We start from the raw sequence: 17,465 nt of genomic DNA on the forward strand, positions 1-17,465 counted from the left end.
ATATTATGGAAAAGTCTTAACAATACAACAAAATTCTGCTCTATCCTGGACTAGGTGTGTGTTATCTATTCGTGCACCCAATGTGAATATTAAAACTGCGGAGCACATGAGCAGGCTAAAGCAACAACTATATCTTAATCTGTTTTCATGGAACCTAACTTAGAATATCTTATATCTCCCTCCTTGTTGAGGAGAAACTCCGGGATGGGCGTGATGAGACGCTATTTGAAGCGTTCTCCGGCCTTGTGGTCACACAGGTCACATGTCACCTCAAACCTGTGGAGAGAACTGGAGGAGTGGCACTTGCCAGTGAGAAGGGGTAAATTACCTCCCTTCTGAAAATTTCAGTTTTGCATAAATTTTGTGTAATAAAAAATGTCAATCAATCATTCACTTGATGCTTGAATTTGATTAGTCCAATCTGTCTCCAATAACAATTTGAAAATCAGTACTTGGGAGTGCAATAGGGATTCAGGTTGATCAGGCCTGTCCGCCCATTGCTTCCTTCGTGCTGTTAGGGCTTACCGGTGCCCTCAATCAGGTTTCTTTCCTGAGGCCCGTCCCTTAAACATTCACTCAAACCACTTAGACATACAAACACTTTTTCTGTCAGACTTTCATTTACCAAAAAGATACTTTCCAATTCCACACAGAGACCCCTCCCTCGGCGCTAATTTAGCCTCAATTTAGCCAGCGTATGCCAAAGTTTGCCACTGTGCGTTTGTGGATTTTCCCATTCAGTCTCCGTGAAATCGTTTCTCCTGTTCCTCCTGGACGTAGCTGATGATCCTGCACCTGTGACGTCAAACAGCTCATAGATGCGGATGTTAGTCTGGTATTTCTGGAATGCTGTCTTGTCCCTTAAAAGTTGTCATGTCAGGGCTGGTGTCGCATAGTCATAAAACATCTGTCGTCCACCTTTGTTACATTTGATACACATCAGTTAATAAATCAGCTGCCAAACTATTTAATCCAACTTTATACTTGGCAAACCTCTCATCAATTGCGAGACATCTCCTGTTCTAAAGACTTTCTTTAAACATGATCAGAAAATGTTTCAATTAAAACCTGTCCCAAAAACCTAATCCCTTTGCGTCATGGTCCTTTTTGTCCTGTCATGTTTTTGTTTTGTTTTTGCCCAGCTGGAGTGGGGGCGTTTCCTTCCAGCGCTTGTTCCTGTTCATGTCGTCATGGCTGGAGAGACGCGGCCAAAAGACGCGCCGTATCAAAGGGCGCAGTCCCAGGTGAGGGTGCTATTTCTGTATTTGATACATAGATAGAACGCACCGTATCATTGGGCGCAAACAGAACCAAGCAACCGAGCAGTCGCGCTAGCTGCTCAGTCGCGCTAGCGTGTTTTTAAAATGGCAGCGGGAGTTCAGTGGTACTTTATTTTAGCTCTTAACAACGTGCAAGTTGTCCTTATCCAAAAATGCACCAAGTCCCTTTCTTCTCTATCCAAGATAAACAGAGGGACAGTTCTCCACTAAACACGAGAGTCATTATCAGTCTGCCTCGCCGTCTCGCTGCGGCGCAGCCCCTCAGATGGGATGCCGACACAATGCCGGCGTGAGCAAGTCACTAATCAACAAACGATGTGCGGTCACGGAGTTACATTAAAACTAAAACTATCACCCCAAATCAACTGAATAGCATAATAGTGTAGGCCCAGCAAAATTACACCTCCCAGATTACCATACAATACCTTAGTTAACATGCATGCACACTAAAACAGAAGATAGCATGGCTAGCGTGGCTAGCTGTTTTGAAAAAGGCAACAGGAGCAAAACTGAGTTTGGTTGTATTTTATTTAACAATGTACTCACATTAATATTGATCAGTCATCCACAAATCCTTCAAAATCATCGTCTTCCGTATCAGATACAAACAGTTGGGCAAGTTCTCCCACAAACACGCCAGGTTCCCTCTCGTCATTGTCCGATTCTGTGTCGCTGCTGAGCGGCTCCTCGGATGTAATGCCGGCTTTCGCGAAAGCTCTTACAATAGAGCTAGCAGACACGTTCGTCCAAGCAGCTACAATCCACTCGCAAATTGTGGCATAACTTGCTCTTCGCTGTCTCCCAGTCTTTGTGAAGCTGTGTTCGCCCTCCGCCATCCATCGCTCCCACGCAGCACGCAACTTCACTTTGAACGCCCTGTTTATACTAATGTCGAGTGGTTGGAGTTCCTTTGTCAAGCCCTGAGTTCATATGCGTGACTTGGTTTTTCACAGCGGCTGTCAGATGGGCACGCATGGAGTCACAGACCAACAGCGACGGTGACGCGTGGAAAAAACCAACGGGTCTCTTTACGTACACCTCACTCAGCCCCTCTCTCATTTTGTCCTCGTCCATCCAGCCCTTTTGATTGGCCTTGATGATAACGCCGGCAGGAAACTTCTCTTTAGGCAGCGTCTTCCGCTTAAAAATCACCATAGGTGGCAATTTTTGTCCGTTAGCATGGCAAGCTAGCACAACAGTAAAAGCCGACTTCTCGTGCCCCGTTGTGCGGATTGCTACCGTGCTGAGCCCCTTCTTCTCCACAGTGCGGCTCGCCGGGATGTCGAAAGTCAGTTGGTGATGTGACTGGGCTGGATACGTTTGTCGGCAATCTTTTTGCTGCAGTAAGAGCGGAAGGCGACCATCTTCTCCTTGTAATCCTCTGGGAGTTGCTGTGCGACGGTCGTCTTTGCCCGGATGGATAGATGGCGCCGTTTCATAAAACGAAAACACCAAGACGCCCCTCCTTGGAAATGTTCGATGTTCAATTCGCCAGCAAGCATTACTGCCCTCTGTCGAATGGTGATGGTAGATACGCTTCTCCCAGCTCTTCTGTGAGCAGCAATCCATTGCTCGAGCTGGTCTTCCAACACGGGCCACCTTGCCTTGCTTCCACGAAAACTCAGTGTAGTTTTCTTGACTTGGCGGAGTCTGTCTTCCTGCTTCCTCCACTTGCGAACCATGGATTCGTTGATTTTTAATTCCCTCGCAGCTGCTCGATTCCCATGAACATTTGCGTAGCTGATAGCTTGCAGCTTGAACTGTGCTTCGTAAGAGTGTCTCTTCATTGATGCCATTTTTGCTGATTAATTGCCTGAGCAACGTGTTGCACCTGGTATACATAGAGGCATCGGGGCTGCTTTGCACTAGGGGGGTGCCTTTGCATTGTCATTCACGCCCATCTCCCTCTCATATCCGCCTGTTGTCGTTCACGCCCATCGTTCCCCTCTCACACCCCCTGCTGTCGTTAGCCACGCCCGCCTTCTCTCTATATATAAGCGGTGTGCATGCAGTAAATGTTCGCAGTCAGCCCAGCGGTGCACTTGTTGCACTTGGTCCACATAATGGGCGCTCCACCTCAAAAGGCGCCCTGGCTTTCTTGGACGAGTTTCAGGACTTTAAAGTGCGCCTGATGACTGTGAAAATAAGGTAATCCAATGTATAAAAAATACAATATAGCATGAAAAAAAATATTTGGTATATTTGACAAAATTATACGTTTTTTCCGAAGTGAGATCCTGCTTAGCAACAAACCCCAAACGCTTGATAGAGCTCAACCTAGAAAGTGTTTCTAGCAAGTCAGAAATTTATTCATAAAGTGTAATATTAAATGTATATGAGGGGATATTTGAAGAGTGTGAGTTTTGTTTAATGGACCATACATATACGAGCCAGCCAAACACAGCGAAAAAACCAGCACTGATTCCAGTCGCCATCAAGTTGCCAACTCCTGACATTCCAAAACCTTTGAGAGAAACTGAGACTATTTGCGTTTCTCTTTCTGGTTCTTTTTATAGTTCAACTTCTAGTTCAGTTTTTCACCTTTTCACACAGTGTCATGAAAGCCAGTTGATCAAGTGGAACAAGTGATTTTATTGATGATTGTGGAAGGCACCGATTTCATAAGCACCGTTTCTTCTCACACCTTTTCCATTAAGTACGATTAAAAAGAAAACTGAAAAGCATAATGTTAACAAATGTTGTTCCAGGCAAAGGCAATTAATTTCATTTACATGTTTGATGTAAACACACAAAAAACTCATCATCACTCAGACACAATGGTTCTTCTGACACTGATCACATTGGCTTAATGTCAATAAAAAAGCTTTGCAAAATTCAATATAACATATTTGATTCAAAATCACATTTACATCTTACCACAAAGAGTCAGTTCCTTCAGTTTTTTGTTGTCTTTTTTTAAGCTTCAAGGATCGCTGCAATTCTCACCAGCACAATTGTGACTCTCAGCACCATTTTTAGAAAATAATTTTTTAGCACATACCCTGCAACTGAATGGCTTGTCTCCAGTGTGTGTTCTTGTGTGGCTCGTTAAATACGACTTACGATAGAAACTCTTTCCACAAACTGAGCAGGAAAAGGGTTTTTCGCCACTGTGCGTTCTTGCGTGCCTTGTTAAAGTTGATTTTTGAGTGAAACTTTTCCTACAAACTGAGCAGGAAAAAGGTTTTTCTCCACGATGGGTTCTTGCGTGTTCTGTTAAATGTGCCTTTTGAGAGAAGCATTTTCCACAAACTGAGCAAGAAAAAGGTTTTTCTCCACTGTGCGTTCTTGTGTGGATTGTTATCTCAAACTTTCGAGAGAAGCTTTTGCCACAAACTGAGCAAGAAAAAGGTTTTTCTCCAGTGTGCGTTCTTGTGTGCCTTACTAAATGAGACTTTCGAGAGAAGCATTTGCCACAAACTGAGCATGAAAAGGGTTTTTCTCCACTGTGTGGTCTTGTGTGCCTTACTAGAGACTTTTGAGTGAAGCATTTACCGCAAATTGAGCAGGAAAGAGGTTTTTCTCCACTGCGTGTTCTTGTGTGGATTGTTACATCAAACTTTCGAGAGAAGCTTTTGCCACAAACTGAGCATGAAAAGGGTTTTTCTCCACTGTGTGTTCTCGTGTGCCTTACTAAATGAGACTTTTGAGTGAAGCATTTACCGCAAACTGAGCATGAAAAAGTTTTTTCTCCACTGTGTGTTCTTGTGTGCCGTTTTAAAGACAACTTTGAAGTTGATGATTTCCCAAACTGAGAACATACCCAATTGTCAGTGTGACATGCCCTTTCACCTTTGCCATGCCCATCATCATCATTAGTATCATCATCGTCAAGAGCATCTGATAATGTGTCCTCACTATGTGCTTGTGATGGCCCCCAGTGGTCTTCATCACCTTCTGTTGTCACGTGATGACTTGAACTGCTGCTTGTAGGCTCCGCCCCTCTGTTGTCCTCACTGTCATCCTTGTTTTCATCTTCAGTCTTTATAGGGACAACGTTCACTGGTGACTTGTTGATCTCCTCCTCCTCCTCCTCCTCCTTTTTGATGTGAGTCAAGTCTGGCTCCTCTTTCACGGAACGGAGATCGTTTTCACTGACGTCTGCAGGACACAAAAAGACAAATTTGGTTTGGTCAAGTCAAAGTTCAGGCGGCGACTTTGTCTTGTATTGTTTTTACCGTGCTACCTTGACTTGTGCCTGCCGCACACGGAGCAATGCGTGCGACCCCAACTTTGACCGGACCATGGGGACATTTCACAAAATTACGTCCTACGATGTAAGCCTCCCGTTAGCAGCACAGCTGTGATAAACGAGCATTTAAAAAGGAAGCATGTTGCGGCTGATGCCCGATTTCATTCCGGACATAGTCACAGACGTTTCTGGAAGCGAGCTGAAGTTAGCACACACAGGCTTTTGTGTGCGTCTGATGGAACACCTGTTGTGGGACCCTAACATAATGATGCAGACCACTGGGGGCCATTGCAACATTATGTCATTGATAGAATAGGAATCCTTCAAGTGAAATATGTTTACAAGTATTTCTTTTTGCATTTAGAGATAGAATTAAATAATCCTGGGCTTGTTGGTAGAAAAGGGGGTTGTGACGTTCTCCCTTTTTAAGCCCATCGTAAGCCAAAGATGCAGATGCATTCCTTGCAGCATGCGCTTTTTCACCGATGAGATCCTTGCAACCCTGGATGGATGCATTAAATGTATTTTAAATGATTGGATGGGGTGAAACTATGCACACGTGCACAAAACAGTGCAGAGCCACCCGAGGTTCATTGACTCTCACCCGACCAAGCCAGTACAAAGTTCATAAATAAGACCAATACGTACTTGATTTTTTTAAAAAACGTAATATTTTGTGTTTTATCCACTAAAATTGATTAACCACCATTGATGTTTTCGCCGCAGTGTGCACATTTTTTAGAGTCAGGCAGAATTCCTTCAGTAAGGAATTGCTTGAACAAGATATGTCAGAGTTTTTGCCAAAAACGAGACAAGCCTGCACAAATGAATCACCCAGCCAAGATTGTCTTTGTCACTTGCAAGGAGCAGTCCGGCAAAGAGAAAAGCTTTCCCGCTCCTGTGCGGCGTTTTATTGAAGCACAGCAAAGCAATTTGTATATGCAAACTCATAAAGAATGGAAAACCATGAACACTTTGACTTTATCACACCCGTCCACACGCTTCCTGTTGTTCGAACGGTTTCAGCTTACAAGACATGTTTGGGCCACACTTCTGTTAAATGCGAGCTAAACGGTTTCCTGTCAAACACGGTTCAAGACGTGCATCTGTTTTTGTGGCTTCCTGCTAAACTGCCAACATAGACACAACTCTGTTACCACTGAACTCACGTTTTCCTGTTTAAGAGGTCCATGTTTTTGTGACCTTCTATTAACCTGTAAGCATAGTTTTGAAACATGAGGTGTCAGGTTGAAATGCCCTGAGGCCTTTGGGAGAGCTTAATTTGCTGCTGACTGAAATAGCTTACTGCACCAGATAAAGGTGACTGACACCAGGGAAAAAGCAGGCATTGTTGTTCATTTTTACAGCCGTCCTGCTTCCTTCAGCTCTGTGTACCCTCTCTCTGCTAGCCCCCCCCCCCATATTAAAAAATAAAACGGCAATAAAACCTTGACCGATTTCCCCAAACAACTTAATGTTGTGATGCATATTTTTAACGATAGAAAGTCGTTCTTTCCAAAGCAAATGAAAGTAAGACCTGTACAAACCTGCTTTGTGTAGCACAACACGAGGCTGCTTCCAACCTTCGCCCAGCAGTGGAAGATGTTGCTCGTTCTCTTCTTTTATTCCAGAAAGTTCCTCTTTGTACTTGGGTGTCGTTCTATCACACATTTTCAAATGATAATTCCAAAATATCCGCACTTGATCTCTGCTTGGCGATAACTCGTGAGCTTCTCTTTGTTCGACGAGACGAATGAAAGATGGCGTCGTTTTTTTTTTTTTTTTTTTTTTCTTTTTTTTTTTTTTGGTGTCGTTTTTTTCCTTCGAGAAAATGGCAGTCTGTTCGTCACGAAAGCGGAAGAACAGGACACACCCCGCTCTGATATGATTGGCTGCTGGCTGTGTGGAGCACTGTCACCAACTCACCGACAGATGTCACCATTTGCGATGCAAATCATCGTTATCTTCTTCTAAACATTGGAAAAACGTACGATTTGAACCGTATGCACATGAACAAACATTTTAGTTCCCAAATATGAACTTGAGAGATGTATTGAATTTTACTTTTGTTGCTGGTTTTGTTTTCACATCTGACACCATGTTGTTGGTTGGAGAGTATTCCAAATGTATTTCCCTATTATTAACAGTTGACATGATAAAGTGATACTTTATGTCAACATATTTGCACCTTTGCCTTTTTCCAGGCTTTTTCGACAAGTTGCGATGTGGTTGTAAATTTTAAATTAAAACATGTCACTCTTTTATTACTTAACTGTTATTGTGTTCGAAAATGATTTGGGTATTTATTTAAGTACTTGAATATTTCATTATTCGTTTTAGTATTCATGAAACTACAATAATTCACTATTAATTTCAAGATTCATTGAACTGTTTTAGGAATAATTTAGAATTCAATGTTTAATTGTTACAGAATTTACTTTTTAAATTTTTGTTTCACCATCTTAATCTTATGGAAAATTATTTAACAACCACCAACACAAGGTTTTTAAAGAGAAAGATAAAGATGTCCTTTATTAGTCCCACAATGGGGAAATTTGCTGTGTTACAGGAGCAAAGGTATAGATCACACAGAGGCGGCGGCGTAATGTAGCCGTTAATGTATAACATTAGCAGCAGACATTCATAAAAAGCATGCAAATATACACTGTATATACGTAAATACACAAATCCCCCTGAATATACACACTTACATCCCACAACATATACAAGTGTAAGGAAACACTCCGAATGTCTGTCAATGGTACGGAGGGGAAATTAATAAAAATGCTGCAATGATAAAAAATACTGCAATGATAGAAAATACTGCAATGATAAGACTACTGCAATGGTAAACAAAATACAGCATTGGTCAATATTTAAGTACAGCATTGGATAAAGCACAGTAGTAGTTTGTATTGCATCCTCGGACTGCACAATTGCACTAATGCCCGCCCATTTGTAGACCTGACCTAGTGTTCTTGTTAAAAAGTCTGACAGCAGCCGGCAGGAAGGAGCGGAAAAATCTCTTCAGTCAATCACTGAAGGAGCTGTGGCGTGCTCCAAGAGTGTCATTGAGTGGGTGGGCTGGGTTGTCCAGCATTGATGCCAGTTTCGCCGTCATCCTCCTGCCCCCCACTGAGTCCACAGAGTCCAGGGAGCAGCCCAGGACAGAGCTGGCCCTCCTCACTAGTTTGTCCAGTCTCTTTTTGTCCCGGCCCGAGATGCCTCCTGCCCAGGAGACCACTCCATAGAAAATGACTGATGAAACCACCGAGTCATAGAAGTTCCTGAGGAGTGTTCCCCGAACGCCAAAGGACCTCAGCCTCCTGAGTAGGAAGAGTCTGCTCTGGCCCTTCCTATGGAGAGCGTCTGTGTTGTCGCTCCAGTCCAGTTTATTGTTCAAATGAACACCCAGGTACTTGTAAGTTGAGACCCTCTCAACGTCTGTTCCCTGGATATTCACTGGTGCAGGTGGAGAGTGCCGACGCTTGCGGAAATCCACCACCAGCTCTTTGGATTTCCCAGCGTTGATTTGGAGGCGGTTCTGCTGACACCAGTCCACAAAACCCTGCGTAACCCCTCTGTACTCCCGATCGTCTCCGTCAGTGATGAGGCCGACAATCGCAGAGTCATCAGAGAACTTCTGCAGGTGACAGGTAGAGGAATTGTATTTGTAGTCCGAGGTGTAGAGGGTGAACAGGAAGGGAGCCAGAACAGTTCCCTGCGGCGCTCCTGTGCTGCAGAGGAGCACGTTAGACACACAGTCGTGTGTTCTCACGTACTGTGGCCGGTTTGTGAGGAAGTCATGGATCCATGTGATGGGGTGGTGGGCCACTCCCTGCTGCTCCAGCTTGTCTCCCAATAGGGTGGGCTGGATAGTGTTGAAAGCACTGGAGGAATCAAAGAACATGATAATCACAGTGCTCCCCACCTTCTCCAGGTGGGAGAGTGAAGTGTGGAGCAGATAGATAATGGCATCATCCACACTGATGCCAGGTACGTATGCGAACTGGAGTGGGTCCATCGAAGAGCTCACCAGGGGGCGCAGATGGACGAGGACCAGTTTCTCCAGGGTCTTCATCAGATGAGACATCAGTGCCACTGGTCTGAAGTTGTTGAGCTCCTTCGGATGGGGGGTCCAGGCAGGATGTTTTCCACAGCTGGGGGACTCTCCCAGCTTCAGGCTCAGGCTGAACATGTGCTGGACGATTCCACACAACTGGTCTGCGCAGGATTGAGGAGCTGGGAACTAATCCCACCTGGACCCGCTGCCTTCCTTGCCTTTATCTTCCTCAGCTGGTTCTTCACCTGAGATGTTGTGAGGAACAAGGCTGAGCAGTAGGAAGTGGTGGTTGTCTGATGAGGCTGGGAACTGAAGCCTGTGGGGGGGAGAGGAGAGAGGAGAGAGAGGGGGAGAGAGGGTCTCATTCGCAGCGGCAGGAGGGCTTGGTGGGGGCTGCAGCAGGGGAGACTAAGCGGGGGCACGCATCTGATCAAACATATTGAAAAATAGGTTCAACTCATTTGCCAAATGAAGGTCCCCCCCCCTTCTGGGGCTTTGGTTTCTGTGGCCTGAAATGGTCTTCAGGCTCCTCCAGACATCCATGGCATTATTACTCTGCAGCTTTTCCTCCATCCGCATCCTATAGGACTTTTTCCCCTCTCTGATCCTCCTTCTCAGCTGACGTTTCTCTTCAGCTCTTCCTTGTCGCCTGACACAAAAGCCCTGTTTTTCTCCTTCAGGAGAGCTTTAATGTCTGGTGTGATGCATGGTTTGTTGTTGGAGAAACGTCTTACTGTCCTGGTGGGAATGGTGTTCTCTAGTGATGGGTAGATGAGGCATCCTGTATCGTTTCGACACAGTGACACAATGTATTGACACTGTGTTGACACTGTGTTGCTGAATACTGACACCTGGTGGACATGCAGGAAATATTTGACAGGGTCATCTGACACTGATCTGTCAAACTAATTTTATCCAATTCCATTGATTAACGACGTGATGTGTTTTTATATATCCTATTTCGTATTACGTTCCATCGCACTATTTATTCTCTTATTTATCTAATTTATATATTTAACTGAATTATTGTTGTATTGCACTGGAGAGAGGAGCTCTCTAATCTCGTTGCACACTTGAGTACAATGACAAAGGGATTTCTCATTCTGATTAGGCATTTCCTTTCACATTATTTTTACATACATGCAATTTCATAAAAAAAATATTTGATATTCGAGACGCAGTTGATAAATTAAGTGAACATCTGTCTGAATGCCCAAATAATAGTGTTGTGAATCACAATGGACTCATTATTATTAAAAAAAATTAGTTTCTCCAGCGTTTTGTTATTCAGTCTATTTCTTTTTTTGAGGCAATTTCCCCCGCCTTTGAGAAGATCCTCTCACAAGGCACTGAAGAGGCCGGTGTGCACAACGCCTGTGTGGCTACTATAAATAGGTGAGGGAACGTTGCCTCCATGGACTTCCAGTATAAGTGCGGGTCTTCCGTACGTGCAACGTGTCCTGCTGACATATAGCGCTGCACCTCTGAGTGCGCATCAACAGTGACGTCTTCCATCTTGCGGATATTTAATGCAAAGTAACGTGCCAATAACTCGATGCTTGTTTTGAGCGTCCATCCTGTTGACAGATGCGCTTCCTTATGAACACAGTTTGGCGCGCGACCGCTGTGTCGACACGTTTCTGGGAGTGGTCACGTGACTTTCTCAAAGCAGTACGCGCACCGACACGGGGTTTGCCCTGGAAGCTCGGCGCGCGCATCGACGCCTCGGTGTCGTTGGACCCATCACTAGTTTCTTGCGTTGCAAGCGTTTTCTGTTGATCCCTTATTTTTTCCTGGAGTGACTCGGTCTCCCAGCGTTTTGTGTTTCGCCTCTCCGGCGGCTGTACTCATAGAACCCTTGCGGTTACTAAATTTATAGATAACTGCATCATAGTGATTATTGTGTATTGCTTGACGGCTTCCAATAAACATCCTGTCAATCAATTCCTCCTGAGTCTGCGATTAAGGATCCACCTACCACCGCTTTCCAGCCTCGGCTGGGAAGCGGTCCTGAAATTACCACTGGGAGGCCTGGATGAAGTATATGGTAGCCTTACCCCAACACCAAGAAGAGTAATCGCCATGTTACAGCATGAGGGCCTCAACATGAGAGAAATGCAGAGTTTTGAATTTCTGAAAAAATTCATCAGGAGTTGCAACGAACGTCGGCTCAAGAAATTTCTTCGATTTTGTACTGGTAATCTTTCACATCTTTACGATTAATCCTAATTCTGTCATTTGTTTTCACTTGTCAAATTTGATATATATATATATATATATGTATATGTCTACATATGTATATATACATGTGTATATATATGGATATATATGGATATATATATGTATATGTGTGTGTGTGAGTGTGTATATATGCCAAAAGAAATGTGCCCTCAGCTGACTTTGAAACACGGGGGGCAAAATCTTTGATTTGTGGGCCACAATGGGCCCTCTTGACAGAGGGGTCGGACCAGCAACACTTGGATGGAGTGTTTTGGTAACCTCACTTTATCTGAGAAAGAAAATACATATCGTATATGGAGAAAATATATGCTCTAATTTTAAATGAAAATGAATGAAAACATTGCAACAAAATATCTGTCTTAGGGTGTGTCTCCTAGTGGGGACACTTATCAGAATTACGGGGAAAATAAAACATGAACAAGGTTTATTTATTTAATTTTTTCAACTTCGGCGGGCCTGATGTAAATGTTTAATAAATACACAGCTATTGAAGGCAATGATTAGAGAGCCTTCATTTGAGGTGACAGACACGAGTGTTCTAGTATAGAGTTGGTGGTGGTATGTGGTTCTAAACTAATATTTTATTTTTGTTTTCCAAAGGTGCAGATCTTTTAGTGGCTGAGAAGATCCATGTGCGATTCTTTGAGGCTGAGAACCTATTTACACGAAGACCAATGTCCCATACATGTGGCTGTGTTCTGGAGGTGGCCAACAACTATGGGTCGTACCCTGAGTTGTCTGAGGAATTTGGGAATGTACTTGATGCCAACATGTGGGTGATGGACATAATTTAGTGTCTGTTCTGCAAAATCTATTCCCATATACTCTTAGAGGGTTTGGCGGCTGTTTTGTCTGGAATTTGTTCATAATGGTATTTTATAATGTAGTTGCATGGTCTGATTCATGGGGGCCAGATTTACTGTTTTATGCCGGTATTTCATACTCTTGGACTGCAAGTCGAGTTGTTTATATTTACTGACTATTGAGTGAGTCATTGTTTGCATAGTTGATTCTTTGCAAAATTAGGAAGCAATTTTGTTGTGGTAAGACACAATTTTGTTGACTATGGTTGTTATGCAACAGCTTTAAGACGTGTGTTTTTTTTTTTGGTTTTTATAAAATTGCTCCACTGCTTGTATTGCAAGCAGATAGTTGTGTCGCTGGGGTCGACTACGATGTCTTGTTTTACACAAATTTTATAAAAATTAAATGTGCAACTGCTCCTATCTGAATTTTTTTCTCAGTTAAGACAGTGACATTCACTCAGCTCTCAGACAGACTGTATGTAGGAGACATTATTTGCTGAATTGAGTACCCAAATCTCAAGTCTACAGTTATCAAGTTGTCACCTTGTTGCTGTCTGATTTGACAGTGTGCATTTGTGTGAATTTGACCACTTCGCTTCACATAAATAGTTTCCACAAATACATTTAAGGATTGAATAGCAGTTTCAACTCAAGATACTTTGGCGACCTGAAAATGTAGAAGACAATCAATTTTACTTTTAGAATTTATTTGAATCACACACATGTATTTTAGCGAGCTTGAATGTGGCTTTTTAAATACCAATCAAAGATCTTTACATGTTGGCTCAATGCATGTCAATATGCGGAGGAGTTTGCAGCAATTTATTTATTTTACAAAACCATAAATCAGCAACAGTTAATTTGGGTAGAACCATCAAGCAAATTACAAAATATATGTACAGTATATATCAAATGAATTTCAACAATTCTCTGTACATTTCCCATGTATGTACAAGAATGGGTGCACACACAGTCACAATAAGTGTACAAAAAAAATTCTAAGTAAAATTACACATGTTGTAAAACACTTGATAAAATCCATAATGAGCAGAATGCTTCAAACTTAAAACAATTTGTCATTTAGTTATGGGAGGGCTCCATATAAACAGCAGTTGAGGTGTGGCGAGGGGGCACACACACCATTAGGGGGTAAGACAGGGCACATTGATTAATGGTGTGATACGTTATGGATTGTAAAAGGACTTTGAAGCCTTTTACACCTGGACTGCATCCATTAAAGACCTAAGAGTGTTATTAGCTCCTCTCTCAAGTTGACGTAGTTGTCCGTGGCGATATATCCATCCACTGGGACTTGGAGGTTGTTCTGTGACATTATGTGTGTACACAGAGTGAACACATCAGCATCACAAGCAACATCATTGCGGTGGATGCAGTCACCTTCACACCTCAAAAAATCCTCCTCAGTCACTTGGCACAAAAAGTCCTCTGTGCCATACAGCTCCGGGACCAAGAACATGACATCAGGCCGACCATGAGGGACACGCTCATTCTTGGATGGACGAATCAGATGGCTGTTCCACACCTCCTTGACTGCATCCAACTCATCCTGCAGGTGATACAAAAACAATTTACATAAATGTTTTAAGAAACATATTAACTGGAAATATAAACTTTTTCGAAGACTAATCTCAGCTCATTGTGCAAACACAGATGCATTCACGTGGAAGTCACCAAAATATGAAAGTGGCATGGTGAAAGTGAAGGAAAATACTGGCATTAAGTAGTTCAAATATTATCTGATCATCCATCCATTCACTGAGGTCAAATTTATCTGTAGCGTACTTCTGTGTCTGTGTCTATATGGAGGTAGAATTAAAACAAAGTATGGTAACCATAACTGAAAAAATGCATGTTACAGTAAGGTTTGGTATGTTTGCAGTTACCACTGACCATTGGGTCCTCAACTTTTTACCAAGGTAGGCAAAACGAATGCACTGCAGTGTGAAAGCAAGGTGGACATAAATCATCTACAATGTCACGGAAAATGTCTGGATTTTTTTTTTTTTGTAAGGTTCTGAAAACTTTAAAAGCAAAGTTGTATTCATGAGAAGAAAATATAAAAATGCATTTATAACTTGACCATGATATGGCAAAAATTATTCAATAAAGTGCTTGTGAAGTGTTACTACTTGCCTGTATTAAACCAAGAAAGCAAAATAACATGAGGTTCTTGTCCAAGAAGTCACCATCAAAATGTCCTTCATCTTTAAGTCTGTGGAAGAGGTCCAGCCAGAATTCCACACACTCTCGACGGAGAAAGCCCCACCAACTCTCTATTCTTTGATTTGATGTGCTTCTTCCAACAACAAAGCTTTTGCCACCAGCATGCACATCAGTGTGGGTCCGACGAAGTAATCGCTGCATATCACGGATGGAACTGTTTTCTGTCCCCATGTCTGTTCTCACGATGCGCGCACATCCACCTAATTCATTAATAGTTTCAAGAAAGTAGCCACTGATGACTTTTGGATTACTGCTTGTGTGGTAAGCATTCAGCCACAGAATTCGCCTTGAAAATCCATCGATGGCTCCATTGATGCAAATGCCAAATGGCTTTAATTTGTCGTATGAGTCGACATGCCATACAAAATTTGGACCCTTGGCAAAGTATGCTCGCCTGTGCAGTCTTCTTCTCCTTCTAAATGTCGTGCCCTCCGGGTCCATTGCGGAAAGGAGCAGCCGTACATCTTCCTTTCGTACATGCAGTCCTCTGTCTTTACATTTGGTGTACATCCACCGGTAGCCATGCAACGCTCCAGAGCCCTGTAGCTCCTCTCTGATGAATTCCACAACTGTCTCTGGGTGGTCATAATGGATTCGGCGGAACAATCCATGCTTCTTAAGAATTCGTTTGAGGGACCTCAAACTCAGAACAATCCTGTGTTTGGAGCCCAGCACACATAGTATGTGTTTGTAGCTCAGGCCCAAATGAAAATAGAACTCTATGAGCTGAAGTTGGTCCATGATCTCATGCGTGCATTCTGTAGGTGGAGCAAAATAGAATTATGTTTTGATTTCTGATTACATCGTGGAATAGATAGAATATGTGATCAAATTATTAATTAAAATATTAATTACATTTAAATATGTTTACATACGTTAAAAACAATAGTTGTAATATCATATTAACATAAACCTCATGGCGTGGCAGCTATTAAAGCAATACTTTTAGCTAGGAAAAACACGGGAGAAAACGGCAGTAACCACAAACTATTATCATTACACAAAAATAACCGCAGAAAAGGTACTTACAGTGTTTGAAACCCCAAAGACGTAATTGTATCCTCTTGTAATGCGACCGAGTGAGTGTCTCCTTCTCCAGCGAGGACTGGATGATTGCTTGCGCCGGGCGATTGCTGAAAAACGCAGCGAATGTTCAAAACATGACGCACGAAAAATGAAAAGAAACGCGCTGGCTAATTGTAGCCGTTCGCTGCTAAAACTGCTATATGAACTAGGAACTAGAGCAATATTACCATCATATAATATGAGGGAACGAAAGTGAAAGTAAATCACACCATGCCGATTCGACAGAACACTACACTACACTCTAATACTATCAATAAAAAAACAAATTGAATTTACCTCGACGTGTATACGACGGACCGTGAGCTCATTTGCTGAATTGTGGGTACTGCTCTATCAAGCAACACCCACAAACGTTTGACGTCATGGCATGGGCGTGAACGCTAGCTCATTAGCTAAACTGTGGGTACAGATTAGCTAAACTGTGGGTACAGTTTAGTAAACTGTGGGTACAGATTAGCTAAACTGTGGGTACAGTTTAGTAAACTGTGGGTACAGTTTAGTAAACTGTGGGTACAGATTAGTAAACTGTGGGTACAGTTTAGTAAACTGTGGGTACAGATTAGCAAAAAATATTTTTTTCTCATACTGTGGCACCAGAGGGGCTCCGTACTTATATAATGAAATCAGGAAATATTAAAATGTAAAATTGGCAACGGCATACAGACTTAATGCAATTAATAAATATAGAAACATTTTATAAATATTGAACTAATTGAGAAGAGTCCTTGAAATAAATATTGAATTATAAAAAATACTTACGTATTAAATTAATTCAACTACCCGACCCCAGATGAGCGGCAGAAAATGGCTGGATGGATGGAATAATTTAAATTGCATACATATTCAAATGAACAAATTTGTTCAGAAATATTCAAGAGTGAAATAAAAAGGTTTAAATTAATATTTATATAATTTCACATTAAAATAATTGAATAAATATTGTAGTATTGTATAAGCAAGCTTAAATCTACATTGAAATACATTTTTTAAAAGTTGTGTATTTTAAAATGGCCTAATCTACATATGGGAAGTATTCTCTTTATGAAACTATGAAGGGACTGGAGCTCACAGAAGTGACCAGTCTTGGTTCTGAAGTTCCGATGTAACCAGATACTGCCCTGAGAGAAAATAGGCCTGAGCATTGTTTATGGTGGGGGCAATTCTCTCGCCAGGTCAGTGACCTTCCAGGGTATGGAAGTAATTTAAGGTGGTCACTGGTAGACTGGTCGTATCAACGGGGAGACGCGTCTGCTCTCCCTCTGGGGGACTTTTGGAGGGAAATCCCAAAGACTAGCGTGATGGGAATGCATATGCAACAAGGGAAAATTAGATATTCATGTCCTATTTGGGCATTCCCTATAAGAAGGGAATGTCTGAGAGGGGGCTCGCACGTTTTTGGGGAGACTTCTTTTGACATCAGCATGTGACGAGAATAAAATCTTTCTTCTTTCTTTTGTTCTTTTCCATCACCAATCCAGCCTTGCTCGGCTGCCTCTCCTGAAGGCAGCAAGGACCCACACTTCAAAGACAAATTACACTACATATTGAAAGAA

The 17,465-nt window shown here is 42.5% G+C and overlaps 1 protein-coding gene and 1 long non-coding RNA gene across 3 annotated transcripts; one reads left to right on the plus strand and one right to left on the minus strand.

The window, feature by feature from the left end:
* The first annotated feature begins 11,297 nt into the window (after positions 1–11,297).
* Positions 11,298–12,993, plus strand: LOC148341857 (uncharacterized). The gene is made up of 2 exons (XR_015839674.1): positions 11,298–11,732; positions 12,377–12,993. It is a non-coding gene; the product is annotated as an uncharacterized LOC148341857 (long non-coding RNA).
* Positions 12,948–16,251, minus strand: LOC148341858 (uncharacterized). Of its 2 annotated transcripts, none has more exons than XM_088280531.1 (3): positions 16,189–16,251; positions 14,737–15,584; positions 12,948–14,149 (listed from the first exon to the last, which is right to left on the minus strand). In XM_088280531.1, exons 2-3 carry the CDS (start codon positions 15,565–15,567, stop codon positions 13,817–13,819), a joined length of 1,164 nt encoding a protein of 387 aa, XP_088136657.1. In that variant the 5' UTR covers positions 15,568–15,584; positions 16,189–16,251; the 3' UTR covers positions 12,948–13,816. The 2 variants fall into 2 exon arrangements, with proteins under 2 accessions (XP_088136657.1, XP_088136668.1); XM_088280542.1 differs by lacking the exon at positions 16,189–16,251 and adding an exon at positions 15,856–15,955.
* Positions 16,252–17,465: the final 1,214 nt, after the last annotated feature.

Source organism: Idiotropiscis lumnitzeri, chromosome 2 (assembly GCF_059441095.1).
Source record: "Idiotropiscis lumnitzeri isolate Australia: NSW breed Sydney's pygmy pipehorse chromosome 2, RoL_Ilum_1.0, whole genome shotgun sequence".
Taxonomy (NCBI): Eukaryota; Metazoa; Chordata; class Actinopteri; order Syngnathiformes; family Syngnathidae; genus Idiotropiscis; species Idiotropiscis lumnitzeri.

Coding starts and splice junctions, on each gene's coding strand:
- LOC148341858 (XM_088280531.1), bottom strand. CDS start 15,567: ATGGACCAACTTCAGCTCATAGAGTTCTATTTTCATTTGGGCCTGAGC. Junction 14,150..14,736: donor GCTTTCTTGGTTTAATACAG/GCAAGTAGTAAC, acceptor TATCACCTGCAG/GATGAGTTGGATGCAGTCAA.